This window comes from Canis lupus, chromosome 4, assembly GCF_011100685.1.
Source record: "Canis lupus familiaris isolate Mischka breed German Shepherd chromosome 4, alternate assembly UU_Cfam_GSD_1.0, whole genome shotgun sequence".
Classification (NCBI taxonomy): Eukaryota; Metazoa; Chordata; class Mammalia; order Carnivora; family Canidae; genus Canis; species Canis lupus.
Genome location: NC_049225.1, coordinates 11180319 through 11198565, shown reverse-complemented (window position 1 = coordinate 11198565; position 18247 = coordinate 11180319). Strand labels below are relative to the sequence as shown.

Genomic DNA, 18247 nt, shown 5'->3' with positions numbered 1-18247 from the left:
CTTGAATATTGTGGTGTAAATCAATCACTGTAAAAAGCTACAACTTTTAGTAGAAAACAATGAGCACTGAGAGTTTTTATCAAATAGATCTGTTTCCAAGGCTACAACATTTGACATTACGTGTATGTGTGTGTACCTGTTTGTGTGTGTATATATGTTCATTTGCTCTCTCTACATATACATACATACATGCATATATATATATATGTATGGACATGTGGCATGTATTTTTTTATAATATTTATTTTTTCTATGGATCTTATGTTATGGAACAGTGATTTCTGAATTTTCCTTATAGCAATTCATAACAAAATAACCCAGGATTACATACATCACAACTGAGTACACATATACACAGAGGGATATAAATATATAAAAGTTTCATGAAACAGTATTAACCTTATTATACCTAAAGCATTAATATTTTATATTTCACTTTTTAAAATGCTGTTTGTGACCCACTAAACTGGTTTCATCACCCCAGTTCAGGAAGCTGATAAAAGTACATACAGGAAGACACTGGGAAGGTATAAACCTTAGTTTGGCATTCATTCCTTAGAAATAACCTAGGCTCTAAAGACACCAACCAGAAACTGGCAAAATGAATCCTAGAAATTATTAAACATTTTCATTCAAAAGCTATGTTGAGCACCTGAATGGCATCATTATTATGCAAGTAAAACATACAGACCATATTTTGGGCCATAAAACAAGTCCCAAAAATAAATAAATTTATTTATTTATTTATTTATTTATTTATTTATTTATTTATTTATCCATCCAAGTCCCAAAAATTTAAAAGGAGTCAAATAACAAGTTCTTCACGGACAATGGAATTAACTTAGAAATCAATAACAGAGAGCTATCTGTAAATCATAAATATTGGGAGAATAAATAATGTACTTCTAAATAACTCAAGGGTTCAAGAAGAATCAAAAGGGAAATTAGGAAATATTTTTAATTTTTAAAACATTTTTAATACTTAAATGAAAATACAACATATCAACATTTGGGAGAAGCATAAACACAGGCCAGGGTTTTACTGGTTTGGAGAACAATGAGCCCAGGCCATCAGGTCTGTTTGGTTCCCTCTAAAGAAATCCAAATTCTGCTCACATAAGGAGGGTGGTCACCTGGATTGAGAATCATCACATTATTTGTACAACTAAGGAAGTTTAAGATGAAGGAAGCAATACCCCAACCTCATCTCTGTTGGAAAGGCTTTCATAAATCTGAAAGGGCAGACTGGGCATCTAATAAGCAATGTGGTATCACTGAAGGAGAAGAGCCACAAAAAAACCCCAGAATAATATGAATAGAGAAGTGGAAGAAACATTCAGAGAGAGGATGGGTAGCACTAAACTGTAAGCTTCAGGATGGTAGCTTCCTCCTCATACTAAGGACAACTCCTGGAACATAGTAGCCTCTAAAACTGTCTAATGTGTGTGACTCAAACCTTTACAGATTCATCCTAGAACCAGAAAAATGCAGAGGAACCTAAGCTTCTAAGAGGCCATCTCTCGACCAAGACAGGCTAGAAATAGAACCTGTTTTGCCTTCAGACAGACGTTCGGAGGTGGTCTGAGGATCTTTCCCATCCCCTAAAAATCTAGATTATATACTCTACATCTTTTATTCCAGCATCATAGGGTTAAGAGAACATGTATCTCCATACCTGTTTTTAATTAAACATAGTATCAGTTCAACCACTGTTAAAAAGAAGTGGGAAGGGAAGAGAGCTAATACATTATACATAACCATTAATTCCGTTTCGATGGAAAGTATCCATTCTATTATTTTGATTACTGGCACTCATTAAATATGTTTTCTATATAAATTTCAGGGAACTAAAGCAAGTAAGGATGCTATACTGGGGGCAATCCCACATCCTGCTAAGTTGGTTTTTATAATAATAATATGTGTTTGGCTTCCTAAAATAGGCAAAAACGGCCTTATTTAGATCTATGCTATTTCCACAAAGAAAGAACCTCAGAACTCTTAAACTACAATAGGTTATCTTGTTTTTGTTTTTTTTTTACACCTCTTGTGATGAAGAAGGAAAAATACATGATACCAGGGCAAAAGGAGGAAGATTAAGCTTAATTACAAAGATTTAAAAGCAGAAAAATTCACACGGTGGCTTGTTAGAAAAAGAACACTTTCTTCCTTTCATCTCAAGGCAAACCACTTCATCTACCATGAAGCATAAATATTGTGTTCTTCCTTTAAAAAAATTTTGTTAAAGTTACATCTTTTTTTACTGAAACAATCTGGAATCTTAGATAATCTTGTAATCTGCAAGTCTTCCTAACATTTGTACAATCTGAACAGTCGACTGCTATTCAAAGCCACTAGAAGAACTAAATAGCTGTATTAATTCATAGTTTTCTCAAAAGAAAACTTCACAATGAAATGATACTTTGACAGAACATTTCTAAATTACAATTTTTCTAAATCCTTTTGAAGGGGAGAAATCTTAAGTGATAGAACAAAAATAAACAAAACTGTATCATTCATTTACCATGTTTAACGATCCAGTGTACATTACTTCAGAGCAGAGATTTACAATGCACAATCAACACACTGAGTGACCCATGATTAAATATGCCAAAGTCTTAATTATAATACCACTTTACATGTGTATAGAACTGTCCAGTTGGCAAAGCACTAATATCCATAAACTCATTTGACTCTATAGGTCTATCAATTTAAATACAATAGATATGAGTCCATTTGGATAAGAAAAGCCACGTACTAAAATGGTTAAGAGCATGGAATTTGAAGCCAGCTATCTGGTTTCAAATTCCAGCACTGCCACTTACTAGATACATGATTCTGGTACATTACCCAACATTTCTGTGTCTTAGTTTCATCATCTATAAAATGGGGATAACAATCATTTCTACCTCTTGGGCCCACTAAGAACTAAATCAATTAATATATGTCAGACACTTAGAATAGCATCTTTCATAGAGTAACTAGTACATATTACACATGCTGGATGTACTTAGTGCAGTATCATTGTATGTATAGAGAAACAAGCTAGTTAAGTCACAGAGCCAGAAATAAAAACCGGATCTTCTTCTCTTTGATGCTCTATCCACAGAGAGCTGGGTTATTTTCTTAAGTATCCTTAAGGTTTTCTAGACTGATGTAAAGAGTTTAATGTGGAATTGTACAAATCAAAAAATTCAGCAGCTCAAAACATTTATAAAGTTGTACTGTAATCTGTTTATCTATATATATTTAAGTCAAATTGATTATTAAAAAAGCAAATATTCCATTTTGAGGACAGAACTGTACACTAAGGAATAGTTATCTGTCTTGCTATATTTATAAAACAAAATGCTTGTTTCACTTTTCAAAAGACCAAAAAGGCAATAAAGCCTATCATAACATGTTAGTATAATGATCATTACTTCAATTTATCAAATTTTAAAAATCTAGAAGTAAATATACAAATGATATATTGTATCATTGATCCTAATGACTATATTAGGATCTCCTTTTTTTTCCCCTGGTTTTCAAAACATTCAGTATTATGATACAACATTCATAATTTTAAAAGTGATTTCCAAAACAAGTTTATCAAGGACTAAAAATAGCACTGATAAAAGAAACATTTAAAAATAATTCTAGAAAATAAAAGATGCCCATCTGAAAAACTATCCTCTTTTTTCAAACATATTTTAGGTGTCTCTCCTCAGACTTTGTTTGAACTTTTCCCTTTAGTAATTTAGGTGACTGTGATAACATCTTCCCTGTATCTAAAAATAGGGCATGGGTGTGTAAATTTATGAGCTGAAATGCAAAACTGACACTGGATGTCTAAATAAGAGTATTAAATCATTTAGCATACTCTAGTATAAAAAATAAAAAAATAAAATCGATTTTAAGCACTGGTATCTACATGCTTTGTATATAAATATAATTTTAATTCAGTCATCTTTAACCTTTTCATATGAAGTGAAAAATGTGAAGTCACAAACTTTTTAAGACTTTCTTAAATATGTCAAGTGACTTTTTCAGAGATTAACTTGGACAAAGCACTCCTTCATTCCAGGCCTCAGGTTCCTTCTTTGAATAAGAATGGACTACAGCATCAGTGGTTCTCAACCTTCTTTCCACTCCAGTCCATCTGGGGGATTCCCTATCTCTTCATTTGCAGCAGTGGGGACAGTCTGAAAATGTCCCACAGATATTTCTGATACACTACCCTGGAAGCTGGCCCCCTGCCCCTGCCCTCCACTCAACTCCAAACTGCAATTCTCTGAGGTTCCTCACAGCTTTAAGGTCTGACACTTTAGGTACAAGAAATGTACAACCCAATGACCTGGAAGGTATCTGACAGTTATTTTAATATATTTAAAAAGAAAGGCCAAAAGTTAATATGTATCTTCTTTCCTTGGAATACGCAGGATTCAGATACGAATTTATATACCAATGATACCAAAGAAGTTCATGATACCAAAATGATACCAAACTGTTCATAAGGCAAACAGCACACCTTACTTGGAATTGGCTTTTAATCAAGAAGGTGTGAAAAGTAGAAGTGGAGAATCAAACAAAATAACATTCCTTAAAGTTTGAAGGAATGATATGAACATGTGATTAGTGGAAAGGAGATTTGTGCAAGTCAACTTTTCTGATAACAGAAAAGGAAAGCCAAAGACTGGCATACAGAGATCGGATGTTATGGGATCCTCAATTTATTCTCCAACGTATCAATTTGTTACAGGCCTAAATCAATTCTATGTGATTTTTTTTTCTTACCAGACAATTCTGTTATAAACTAATAATAACAGCTAATAAAAATATGACTTGAGTGTATTCCAGATTATAGATATAAGCCAAATACATTGGTTCAGCATGATGACTGACAACTGCCCAGCAAAGTATTTACAAATAGTGTCCATTTTCTTTGAATGCCTACTTACTGTGGACAAATTCTACATTATTTAAAACCTATTTTATAAGCCAAGTCTTGTGAAGAATTCTCCCAAGTAGGAAAGAAGGAAATGGAGTTTTAAAACTTCTTTGGAACATGTGTATTTTTCAAATCAAATGTAAGCCAAGATTACATATTATTAATAAGCATACCAGGTATGGCAAAGATGCTGATTAGGGCTTCAAAATTAGGGTAATTTTGAATGTGTAATTGCATTATCTTCAAATCAGAAAACAATCAATAATTGGGGATTGTTAGCTTTATGTTTTATAGTGAGAAGACCCTCAAATGTTATACGCACACACACAAAAACCAGGATTCTACAAATTCAATGTTTGAAGAAAAACAACAAAAAAAGGCTGGACCTGGAAGTTGCTGTCCTCTGTACCAGAAGATGACACCAGTACTGACAGAGAACACAATGTATATATTTCCATCAGTTCATGCCTTAAAAGGTTAATAAATATTTTCTGTAGCATTGATTTCTTCCCAAAATTATTTATGAGACAGCTGTCTGTTATTGGCTTAACTTGCTGAAACACCTCCCCATTTAAAAATAAATTCTCAACGTTCTCCATATAACTATAAACCTTTTTAAAACTTGTGTCAGTGAACAGACCCATAACCCAACAAGAAATAAAAGTGAACAGAAAAAAAAAAAAAAAAAAGCCCCAACCTCAATTTTGTAAGATGTTCACATCTGAAACAGTAGCAATACAGTATTATGCAAGAGAAGGCAATCCTTTGGGATGGATAAATATTTGTTGAATGAATATATACATTTCCTCCTCATTCTATACTCATGTGTCAAAGCATCAAACAACTTAAATTGTGGCAGTTTCTGTTGTGTCTCGAACTTTATATGTAAGTTTATCATGAGGGGAAAAAAAACCTGTTTGGCTTGACTCACGATGAATCACAGCCAGGAGGTCATCTTGTTGTGTATCAGCAACTATGTTTTCACTACAGCTATGTGACCTGAAGTGGCAGCAGAAGAGGCACCAAAATAGAAGACACAAGAGGCTTCTCCTGGCTTCTGGGCCCCAAATGGGCTTTTCCAGCCCGTTCGGGGATCTGAGCAGAAGCCAAACGCAGAGGACAAGAAAAAACCCACCGCACCGAGGAGAAAGGCTGCAGGCCCACCACACCTTCCTTGCCCTCTCCGGGAGCCCGGGGAAGCAAGAACATAAAAGAAAGGGCTTAAGAAACGGCATGGAGAAAACACAGCATGACAGGGGCCACAACTAGACCAGTGCAGGGCAAAATCCAGTTGTTACGGTGAAGAACAGATTTTGGGAAGGTCTGGAGCCGGAGGAGGATCTCCACCCAGGGACTCCCGGAGCAGCTCCGGCGCGAGCTCACAGCGGGGCCCCCGCCTCCAAGTCCGTCGGGCCACCCGGGACCTGCCCCTGCTCCCACCTCACCTGTCCAGTGCCCGCTGGCCCCGCCGGCATCTCCGGCCCCCGCTCCCCGCCCACCGGCCCCTTCTGTGCCCTCCCGGCGCGTCTTTCGCGACCATCGCCGGGGTCAGCGTGGGCAGGGAGCCGAAGCGCGCCCGGTCGCCCCAGGCCTGGCCCGGGCACTCACTTTCTGAATCCTCTTCAGCGCCATGGGTCAGGGAGGGCGGCGGGGACACCAGCCGGCTGGGGGCAGCTACGGGGCGCGAGGGGCGTAGGGTCGTCACGGGCTCGACTCGCTCCCTGCTCGGCCGGCTCAGCCCGACGGGTCCTCGGCTCGCTGCTCGCTGGCTCGCTGGCTCGCTCCGGGCGCCGGTGCCTGCTCCGTGTGCGCCCGAGCGCGAGTGTGCGCGAGTGTGAGGGCGGGGACGCCGGCGAGACTCTTTTGTTTCCGCTTTTGCTTCTGGGAAGGAGCCTGCGCCCTCCCTGCCCGCGCCCCGCCCCGCCCCGCCGGGCACACTGGGAAGTGTAGTTCCAGCCCTGTCCCCGGCCGGCCGCCCCGGGCGACGTCGGCTTACTCACCGCTGACTTCAACCCCAGCCCGGATTCAGAACTGTGCGGTCATGAGTCGGGTTTCTGCAGTTTGATTTTGATCAAATTATGAACTTCAAGGGCCCAATCTGTAAAATAGGGAGAACAAATTAGCTCGTAAAACACAGGGATCTCCAATAGAATTTCCAATACAGCCATCCTGTTATTTTTACTTCTGTGGAGTTCACGGTCTTCTCAAAAATGTAAATCGCCTAAATTGCTCACAAATGCAGAGAGACATACCAATTATGACTCCTTACTTACCTCCTTAGTTCCTATTTCAAAAGGTACCTCCTCTACCCACTGCTAATCCTGCATGTCTGCTTCTCCTTGGAACTCCAAACTCATATTCGCCGTCACTATAGGTTCCATCCCTTCCTTTCACAGTACCTACTCAATGCTCACACTCCTCACTGCATTCTTAGGATCTTGTGTGCTCATTAAAACTTGGCTTCTTTCAACACAAGCAGAACCAGTTTTCACCAAAGTCACGCTTGAACTTCTAGTTAACTGAATCCAATTCACTCCTCACCCTTTCTGATGTTTTTGAACCATTTGACAACTGACCATCATTTTGGTTTTCAAAACATAACTGACACTATCTTCCATAGCACCACAGTAACTGGGTCCTAAACTTCTCTGAATTTCCTTTTTCTGTCGCTAGCTCCTCTTCTCAAGAGCTGGAGTGCCTCAGAATCCCAAGCCTTGATCTCATCATCAATATCTTCCTAAGAAAGTAGACCTCCTGCGGACTCTGATAAACTGGGAGGCTGCCCCAGGGTGGATGGAGAAGTATGGGCTTTGTAGACTGATCCCTTTGATCGCTACCCACTGTGTGACCACGGCTAAGCCACTTTAAACTCTCTAAGCCTCAGTTCCTTCATCTGTCAATAGATATAATAACCCCTAGATGTATAAAAATTAATTGGTGTTAAAATTTATAGTGCCAGTACTAATATGTTGGAAGTTTTCTATAAAAATTACTTTCCTTTGAGAGAACAAATATTGTTAAAATGTCTATTCTACCCAAAGCAATCTATACATTTAATTCATTCCCTATCAAAATACCACCAGCATTTTTCAGAAAACTAGAACAAAAAACCCTAAAATTTTGTATAGAACCACAAAAGACCCCAAATAAAGCAATCCTGAAAAAAAAAAAGCAAAGTTGGAGGTATCATAGTTCCACTTTCAAGTTGTATTACAAAGCTGTAGTGATCAAAACAGTATGGTATTGGCACCGAAAGAGACACATAGATCAACAGAACAGAATAGAAAATCAGAAATAAATCCACAATTATATGGTCAGTTTATCTTTGACAAAGCAGGAAAGAATATCCGATGGAAAAAAAGACAATCTTTTCAACAAATGGGTCTGGGAAAACTGGACAGCAAAAGAATGGAACTGGACCACTCTCCTACACCATACATAAAAATAAATTCAAAATGGGTTAAAAATCTAAATATGAGACAGGAAACCATCAAAATCCCAAAATAGAACACAGGCAGTAACCTCTTTGACATCAGTTGTAGTAACTTCTTATTAGATATGTGTATTCTGAGAGGGAAACAAAAGCAAAAATAAAGTATTGAGACTATATCAAAATAAAAATCTGCACAATGAAGGAAATCATTAATAAAACTAAAAGTCAACTGCCACACCTGGGTGTCAACTGAGACACCTGGGTGTCAACTGAGACACCTGCTGAACACCTGTTCAGCAATTGAGTGTCCGTCTGCCTTTAGCTCAGGTCCTGATCCAGGTGTCCTGGGATTGAGTCCCACATAAGGCTTCCTTCGAGGAGCCTACTTCTCCCTCTGCCTATATCTCTGCCTCTGTATGTCTCTCATGAATAAATAAATAAATATTTTTTAAACCCCCAAAAGTCAACTTACTGAATGGGAGAAGATATTTTCAAATGACATACCCAATAAAGGGTTAGTATCCAAGATATATAAAGAACTTTTAAAACTCAACACCCCAAAAATAAATAACCCAATTAAGAAATGATCAGAAGACATGAACAGACATTTTTCCAAAGAAAACATTTAGATAATCAACAGACACATGGAAAGATGCTCATCACTGGGTGTTATATGTAAAGGATGAATCACTAAATTCTACTCCTGAACCAATGTTACATTATGTGTTAAGTAACTAGAATTTAAGTAAAAATTTGGGAAAAAATGGAAAAGATGCTCATCATCACATTATCAGGGAAATGCAAATCAAAGCTACCATGAGATATCACCTCATACCTGTCAGAATGGCTAAAATCAACAATCCAAGAAACAACATGTGTTGGTGAGGATGTGGAGAAAAAGGAACTCTCTTGCACTATTGATGGAATTGCAAACTGGTGCAGTCACTGTAGAAAACAGTATGGAAGTTCCTCAAAAAGTTGAAAATAGAACTACCTTCTGGTCCAGCTATTACCTTATTTGGCATTTATCCAAAGAAAATGAGAACAGCAATTCAAAGGGATACATGTGCCCCTATGATTATAGCACCATTATTTACAATAGCTAAGACATGGAAGCAGCCCAACTGTCCATCGACTGATGATGAATGGATAAAGAAGAGGATATATATATATAAATATTATTCAGCCATAAAAGAATGAATCTTGCCATTTGCAATGACATGGATGGAGCTAGAGTTTATAATGCTAAGGGAAATAAGTCAGAGAAAGACAAATACCATATAATTTCACTTACGTGGAATTTAAGAAACAAAACAATCAAGCAAAGGGAGAGAGAGAAATCAAGAAACAGACTCTTAATTATAGAGAACAAACTGATAGTTACCAGAGGGGAAGTGGGTATGGGGGATGAAGATTAAGGAATGCGCTTGTCTTGATGAACACAGGGTGATGTATGGAAGTACTGAATCTCTATGTTGTACACCCAAAACTGAAATAACACTGTATGTTAACTAACTGGAATTAAAATAACTTCAAATAGAAAAAAATACTTCCTTATTTTTATTTATATGATGATGATCTTTTCCAGCCCACGTGTCCCTCCAGTTTCACTCTTATATTTCAAAGAGCCTATTGGATATGTCCACCTTTCTTCCATGTGGTCAGGGATCAGAATTTGTTACTAAAAGGTGAGGGTGGAGGAAAGTTTTTCAGGAAGCCCAGAACAATAACGACCATCACATTCTACATTACAAAGATTAAGGACAAAAATCCACTCATGTAACTTAAAAGAAAATGTCCAAGAGAATAGGACAGTGGAAGAATGATAGAAATAGTTTATGGGATCTGAAAGTTAACTTGGAAGTCCCCCATCCTCACACCCCACCCTTGCAAAACCCCTACGACAAGTCTGGAGCCTGACTACTCTTACTGTCCCTTTCCCGAGGTCTCCCTTCTCTGCACATTGGCCCATTCTCATTTTTCCAGCTCCTCCTTAGCTTCTCTTATACATGGCTTGAGCTTGCACTTTTTTTTTTAAGATTTTATTTATTCATGAGAGACACAGAGAGAGAGGCAGAGACATAGGCAGAAGGAGAAGCAGACCTGAGCCAAAGGCAGACGCTCAACCACTAAGCCACCTAGGTTATCTGAGTTTGCACTTTTTGATACTAACTTTTTGACACTCTCCCAGTAACTGATCCTGCTGGTAAATGGCCAAGTACCTTTTGATACTCCCTATTTCATCTCCCCAAAAGAAGATTCTTATTGGTGCAGATCATCTTTTTACTCTAGACTGTAAATTGTCAGTTAGTGAACAAAGTATGGGTTGACCACCATGGTCCAAATAGCTGTGGAAAGTTTGAAGTATTTGGGGGCAAAGAGGCTTCTGAAAGACACCAGCAAAGTCTCACCTACAGAGAGATATATTTGGGCTATTTTGAGGCACCATTTTTGTGCTTCAGAAAGTGGGACCCATCCCCCCACCTTACTCTTCTTTTTTATAGGGCAAGTATAAGAGTGTCCTTGTAAATAAGAAAGAAACAGTCTGGAATATTGCACTAGCTGCTTTGGGAAGTTACTTTCCCAAGCTGGTATCATTTGCATATCTATCATCACAGAAAATACCCTTGTTACCCCTTCTATTCATTCTCCACCGGAGTAAGGAACCACTGTTCAGACTCTCTAGCACCATAGATCAGTTTTGTCTGTTGTTCAATGTCAGGTGCATAGAAAAGACAATACATACTCTTTTGTGTTTTACTTTTTAAAGCTTACATAATGTTTTTGAGATTCTCCCATTTTATATATATATCAGAGAGAGAGAGAGAGAGAGAGAGAGATGAACATTTGAGTTGTTTCCAGTTTGGGTTTATTACAAATAAAGCTAATAGGAATATTCTTATACATCTTGTTTTTTTTTTTTTTTTTTTTTTACATCTTGTTTTATAGACAAATGTTGATTGGCATTTCTCTAAGACAAAACCTTAGAATTTGAATTACTGGGTTATAGAATAGTATATGTGTAATATAAGAAACCACCAAAAAGTTTTCCCAAGCAGTTATATAATTTTCAATTTTCACTTTTGCTCTCATTTAGGTCATTTAAAATTATAATGTTTAATTTCTAAATATTCAGGGCTTTTCTGGGCATCATATTGTTACTAATTTCTAAGTTACTGTGGTCAGAGAACATACTCTGTAAGATTCAATCTTTTGAAATTGATTGAGACTTGTTTTCATGCCCAGGCATGTGGTCTACCTTGGAGAGCGTTCCATATGCACTTGAAAAAAATGTGACTTTTTCAAGTGTTGGGGATAGATTTCAAGAACTATTAATCAAGTCAAATCTTCATTGTCCTTAGTAATTTTCAGTCAATTATTCTAACCAATTACTGAGAAGAAAGATAAAAATCCCCAGCTGACTATAGATTTGTCTATTTCTCCCCTCAATTCTTTCAAATTTTGCTTCATATATTTTGAAGCTCCAGTGTCAGATGCATACACATCTATGATTATTATGTCTGCTTAATAACTGATAATTTTATCTTTCAGATTAAGTTCTCTTTATGTGGGGTTGTACATTTTGTCTCAAAGTCTAGTTGTGTGATATTAACATAGTCGTACCATCTTTGTGATGCTTATTACTTGGTATTTTTTTCTATCCATTGACTTCCAATATAATTGTGTCTTTATATTTATTTTTATCTATTTATTTGAGAGCTAGAGGGAGAGATAGAGCAAGAGCGAGAGCAAGAGAGAAAGAGAGAGAATGAGCGGGGCAGGGAAGGGCAGAGGCAGAGGGAGAAGCAGACTCCCACTAAGCTGGAAGCCCAAGGCAGTGCTCCATCCCAGGACCCTGGGATCATGACCCCAGCCGAAGGCAAACACTTAACCAACTTAACACTTAACCAGCACTTGCCCCTGTATCTTTATATTTAAAGTTAATTTCCTTTTGGGGACATCTGGGTAGCTCAGTTGACTAAGCAGCTGACTCTTGATTTCTGCTAGTGGTATTATTAGTTTCAGGGGTAGAATTCAGTGATTCATCAGTGCTCATTACAAAAAGTGCCCTCGTTAATGCCCATCACCCACTTACCTCATCTCCCAATTGGCCTCCCCTCCAGCAACCCTCAGTTTGTTTTCTGGAGTTCAGCATCTCTTATGGTTTGCCTCTCTCTCAAATTTCACTTTATTTTTCCTTCCTTTCTCTTATGTTCATCTATTTTGTTTCTTAAATTCCATATATAAGTGAAATCATATGGTATTTGTCTATCTCTGACTTATTCTGTTTAGCATAATACCCTCTAGTTCCATCCATATCATTGCAAATGGCAAGATTTCATTATTTTTGATGGCTAGGTAATATTCCTGTGTGTGTGTGTGTGTGTGTGTGTGTGTGTGTGTGTATACACTAACCTTTATCCATGCATCTGTCAATGGACATCTCACCTCTTTCCATAGTTTGGCTACTGTGGACATTGCTACTCTAAACATTGGGGTGCAGATGCCCCTTTGGATTAATATGTTTGTATCTTTGGGATAAATACCTAGCAGGGCAATTGCTAGGTCCTAGGGAAGCTCTATTTTTAACTTCTTGAGGAACCTCTGTACTGTTTTCCAGAGTGGCTGCACCAGCTTGCATTCCCACCAACAGAGAAGAGGGTTCCCCTTTCTCCATATCCTCGCCAACATCTGTACTTTCCTGAGTTGTTAATTTCAGCCATTCTGACAGGTGTGATGTGGTATCTCATTATGGTTTTTTTTTTTTCTCATTATGGTTTTGATTTGTATTTCCCTGATGCCAAGTGATGGTGAGCATTTTTTTTTTCATGTGTCTGTTGGCCATTTGTATGTCTTTTTGGAGAAAGTTCTGTTCATGTCTTCTGCCCATTTCTTGGTCAGAATTTTTGTTTTCTGGGTGTGGAGTTTGATAAGTTCTTTATAGATTGTGGATATTAGCCCCTTATCTGATAAGTCACTTGCAAATATCTTCTCCCATTCCACAGGTTGCCTTTTAGTTTTGTTGACTGTTTCCTTTGCTGTGCAAAATCCTTTTATCTTCATGAAGTCTTGATAGTCATTTTTGCTTTTATTTCTCCTGCCTTAGGAGGCACATTTTGTAAGAAATTGCTGTGGCTAAAGACAGTTTCTAATTTAAAACACAAAATCTTATGCTTAAATAAAAGTTGGAGATATAGTATAAAATACTTTTTCTTGAACAATATTAAAGTTCCCAACATGATACTCCATCACCCATGAGTAGACTAGTTTGTAATTTCAATGAAAAAAGGATATTTCTTTCATAACCACAAGAGCCAAAAATCAGTGAACTAATATTGACATATACTACCATCTAATTCTCAGACCCCAATCAAATTTTGCCAGTTGCTCCAAGAATGTTCTTTATAGCAAAAGGATTCATATCAAAATCTTCTGTTGCCTTTAGTTGTCTTTTAGCCTTCTTCAAGCTGGAATTATTTCTCAGTCTTTCCTAACTTTATTGACCTTGGCTCTTTTGAATATTATAGGCCATTTACCTTGTAGAATGTTCTTCAATTTGATCTCTTGTCATGATTAGATCTAAATTATGCATGTTTCGCAGGAATATTAGAGAAGTGATGCTGTGATGTTTCTCAATGAATTTTAAATTCAATCTGACCTATTAATGATGATATTCATTTTGATCACTTGATTTAAGGTGGTATCAGGGGCTTCTAACAGAAAAGTTACCCTTTTTGTTTTTTTTAAATAAGTATTTTGTGAAATATATTTTTTTAAGATTTTACTTATTTATTCACAAGAGACACAGAGAGAGGCAGAACGTAGGCAGAGGGAGAAGCAGGATCCTTGCAGGGAGCCTGATGCGGAACTTGATCCCAGGACCCTAGCTAGAATCAGGACCTGAGCCAAAGCAGACGTTCAGTCACTGAGCTACCCAGGCGCTCCTTTTATGAAATACTTTGAGACTAGGTAAGCTGTTCCTCCTCAAACTGCTAAGTTATTCATTTACATATTTATATCACTATGGACCCATGACTTCCTTGTTTATTCAGTTATTCTATCACCATCATTAATTTTGATGCTTCAATTATTCCAGATTTGGTGAGTTGTAGCCCCTTCAAACTGACTTATTTGCCTTTCTGTCTATCTCCTCTCATTCTTTGAGATTTTTTTACTTACTTTTTGACAGAAAAAACTAGCTCGAGGTTCATCTTCTACTTTTTATCTCCCGATTTTGGACTCAGCCATTTCCCTCAAGGAATTCTATTTCCTTTTATTTTTTTTTCTCTCTTTTTTTTTCTCTATTTCCTTTTAATGGTAATATTATTTAGAAACCCAAATCTGGGCATTTAGTGTGTCATTGTTATTGGGTGTAGTTATCCTCAGACCCTTACAGTGGACAAAGTTGGTAAATATATGCAGTGTGTATATACATATATGAACACTTACATTTATAGTTTTATCTCTTTACATCAATATCTCTAATTCAATTCCAACACTATAAAGTTCATTCTAGCTTTCTTCCTTCTCACATTTTAAACTCACTTCTCTAACAACAATACCATATCTCCCATTATACTAAAAAATATTTGCTTATTTAGTCAATTCCTCTGATATAACTAATCTGTGACCACAGCTCACCATTCCCTAAACAAACTTCCTGTTTATCACACTTGGGCTCCAGCACTCAGGACTGGGCTGCCACACTCCTCAACCCTCATATGGACACCCCTTTCATCTTATTCTTTTTCCAACTACCTGTTCTGAGTCTATCTCACCATATGAAAGCCCTCTTCACACACTTGGGCTCCAATACATTGTATTAGGTTACTCTCCCCTCAATGTGATCACTTTCCTTACTGTACTTAGCTCTGGCACCCCATGTAGGGGTGCCTCTCCATGTGAATACTGTCTTCTACTCACTTGGCTCTGATACTCAACCCTAGGCAGCACCACCATCAGAACTTTCCTCACTCCACTTGCTCTCTGACAATCCAACTGGGTTTTCCTTTTCCATGGATGTCCTCACCCCTCACCTATCTTGGGCATTCTCAACTAGCACTGAGCCAACTCTTACACAGATATCTTCTTCACCAGCTCAGGTTCTGAAAGCCTGCACTGGTCTGCTTTCCCATATGGACACTCCCCTCATTCAGCTTAGATTCTAATACTCTCTACTGGGCCACCGCCCTCTAACATGAATGTCTCTCCATCCTGGTTAGGCTCTGAAAAGTCACCATTACCACCCTCCTACAATGATGCTCCCTTCACCCACCTTGGCTATGATACCCTGTGCTAAGCCACTCTCTGGATAAACACTCTTCTATCTCTACTTGAATTTCAACACTCCAAATTGGGATGTCTTCCATGAGGATGCCCTCCTCCTCACTCCACTATACCTTGCATCAGGCAGCCTTCCTTTGCAGATACTCTCTGTATTATTTTTCTATTGTTGAGTAACAAATTACCACAATCTTAGTGTCTTAAAACAAAACCTATTTATCTCATTCTGTAAATCAGAAATCCAGGTATGGCTTAGATGGTTTCTCTGCCCAGGGTCTCACAAGCCTGTTAAATTACCAGAGGGTAAAAGTCTTGGGAGATGCTATGGGTTGAATGGTATTACCCAAAAAAATCATGTACACCCAGAACCTTAGGAAGAGGCTTTATTTGGAAATAGAGTCTTTGTAGATATAATTCATTAAGAATCTCACAATAAAATCATCCTGGATTTAGGGTAGGCTCTAACTCCAATAATTTGTGTCTTTTTAAAGGGAAAAAGAGGGAGATTTGGACACAGAGGAGACAGAAACAGTGAGGATGTCCATGTGAAGACAGAGTCAAAGTTTGGAGTTATGCTACCACAAGCCAAGGAAAGCCAAGTACTGTTGACAACCACCAGAAGCTAGGAGAGAAATAGGGGAAGGTTGTTTCCTCAGAGCCAGCAGAGAGAACCAACCTAGCCAACCTTGATTTTGGACTTCCAGCTTCTAGAACTATAAGAAAATTAACTTCTGTCATTTTAAGCCACACAGTGTGTGATACTTCACTATGGTTGCTCTAGGAAACTAATAACAAGGCATATTAGAATTCTGATGACCACACCTTCCTCACCCCACCCCATGTGGATATCCTTCTCAACCTAGCTGGGCTTTGATATTACAGTCTGGGCTACTGTATTTCTCCCAGTTCTGGCATAGACACCTAACTTGCTTGGTCCTACCTGTTGGTTTTAGTTCTGAATTATTTAGGAAGGGAAAGAAAAGGATGTGGAAGAGGAAAAGGAAAAAAAAAAGTGAGAAAAATCCTTTATGATATTTTTAGCTAATCATTTTTACATTTCTCTGTCTGTCCCTGTTATTTACTCTAGGGATTAAAATACGCATCTTAGGGCAGCCTGGGTGGTTCAGCGGTTTAGTGCTGCCTTCAGCCCAGGGTGTGATCCTGGAGACCCAGAATCAAGTCCCACATCGGGCTCCCTGCATGGAGCCTGCTTCTCCCCTGCCTGTCTCTCTCTCTCTCTCTCTCTCTCTGCCTCTCATGAATAAATAAATAAATAAAATCTTTAAAAAAATATGCATCCTAAGTTTATGAGAGTCTGTCCAGAGTTAACATTGTATCACTCCATGTTAAATGTAAGAATTTACAATGGCATACCTCTCTGCTCTTTGTGCTATTGTTGTCTTACATTTTATATCTACAAATACTATAATCCTACAATACATGTTGTAATTTTGCATTAAGTGTTCAGAAAAAGGACAGTTTTTTTTTTTATGTTTGTCCACATGTTTACCATTTACTTGCTCTTTATTCTTTGATGCAGATCTGAGTTTTAATCTGGTGTTGTTTTTTCTTCCTCTTGAAGAACCAAAAGCAAGAAGTCAACAGGGCTGCATTCCTACCTAGAATTTGAGGTCCTCTTTTGGCTTATTCAGGTTGTATACAGAATTCAGTTCCTTCTGGCTGTAGAACTGAAGTTCCCATTTTGTTGCTGGTTGTCAGTCATATGTTATTCCTGGCTCCTAGAAATCTCCCTCCAGTTCTAATCACATGCTCTCTCCCAACCTAACAGCTTCTTCAAGGTCAACAGAGAATATATCTCCCTCTGTCTCTCAGTATTTCTGAGTCTGCTAAGAGGGAGAACCATTATAACAAAATCATCAAAAGGGTGATTATTCTATCATATTCACAGGTCCTACCAGTGCTCAGGGTGAAAGGATTAAACAGGACAGCAATAGAAAATTAATATAGAGACTAATTCCCACATTCTCCCAAGTTTCCATCCTCTACTCATTTTCTTGTTAGTCTATGGAGTTCTACTATAGGGACTTCATTATTTTAGCTTGATGTTTTGATCCCCATTAAACTATAAAAATTTAGCCAAACGGTACTAATTAACTACCTACATAAGACTAGTAGGAATTCATTATGAATTCTTTGATAAAGAGTGTAATTTTTTTGTAGAGGGAAGTTATGATAGTGGTAGGGTTGGTAAAAAGGAGGAATTGTCAAAAATGGAAGATTAGATAAAACTATACTCTCAGAAGCAATTAGCTGTAAATGCGTGACTTGAATTCTGTCTACTGATGCACCAAAAAATAACTTTCTATTCTCAGCTCAGCCTCTTCCCCACAGAAAGGAGCATCTAAAAGTCATACCTTGATTTAAAATCTATTCAACCATCATAGAATTTAGGCTATCTATTCTATTGATTTACTCAAACTGACCCAAGCATTTGCATTTTTCAATTTGAAAAGTTGTCTCAGGTGAGAAAATAATCTGGGCTTGTGCAAAGGGAGGAGAGTATGGGGTATACAGGGTCATACAGGACAAAGTGCTTGAAAACTAGAAAATTTTAAAGAAAGCCAAATTTCTTTACCTTATCC

At 37.9% G+C, this 18247-nt stretch overlaps 1 protein-coding gene and 1 long non-coding RNA gene across 4 annotated transcripts in view; one reads left to right on the top strand and one right to left on the bottom strand.

The window, feature by feature from the left end:
* Positions 1–6771, bottom strand: part of UBE2D1 (ubiquitin conjugating enzyme E2 D1) — a 30530-nt gene extending 23759 nt beyond the window's left edge. The window contains exon 1 of the mRNA XM_038533965.1: positions 6536–6771. Within this exon, the coding sequence (XP_038389893.1) occupies positions 6536–6559 (24 nt within the window). The 5' untranslated portion in view covers positions 6560–6771. The remainder of the gene's footprint in view (positions 1–6535) is intronic.
* LOC111095448 overlaps positions 1–16824 on the top strand; it is a 74254-nt gene extending 57430 nt beyond the window's left edge. The window contains exon 3 of one of the 3 annotated variants that reach the window (XR_005357838.1): positions 16136–16824. This is a non-coding gene — a long non-coding RNA (uncharacterized LOC111095448). Of the gene's footprint in view, positions 1–5206; positions 5443–16135 lie in introns of those variants that run through there. The other 2 variants (XR_005357835.1, XR_005357837.1) reach the window with 2 other exon arrangements.
* The last annotated feature ends 1423 nt before the right edge of the window (positions 16825–18247 follow it).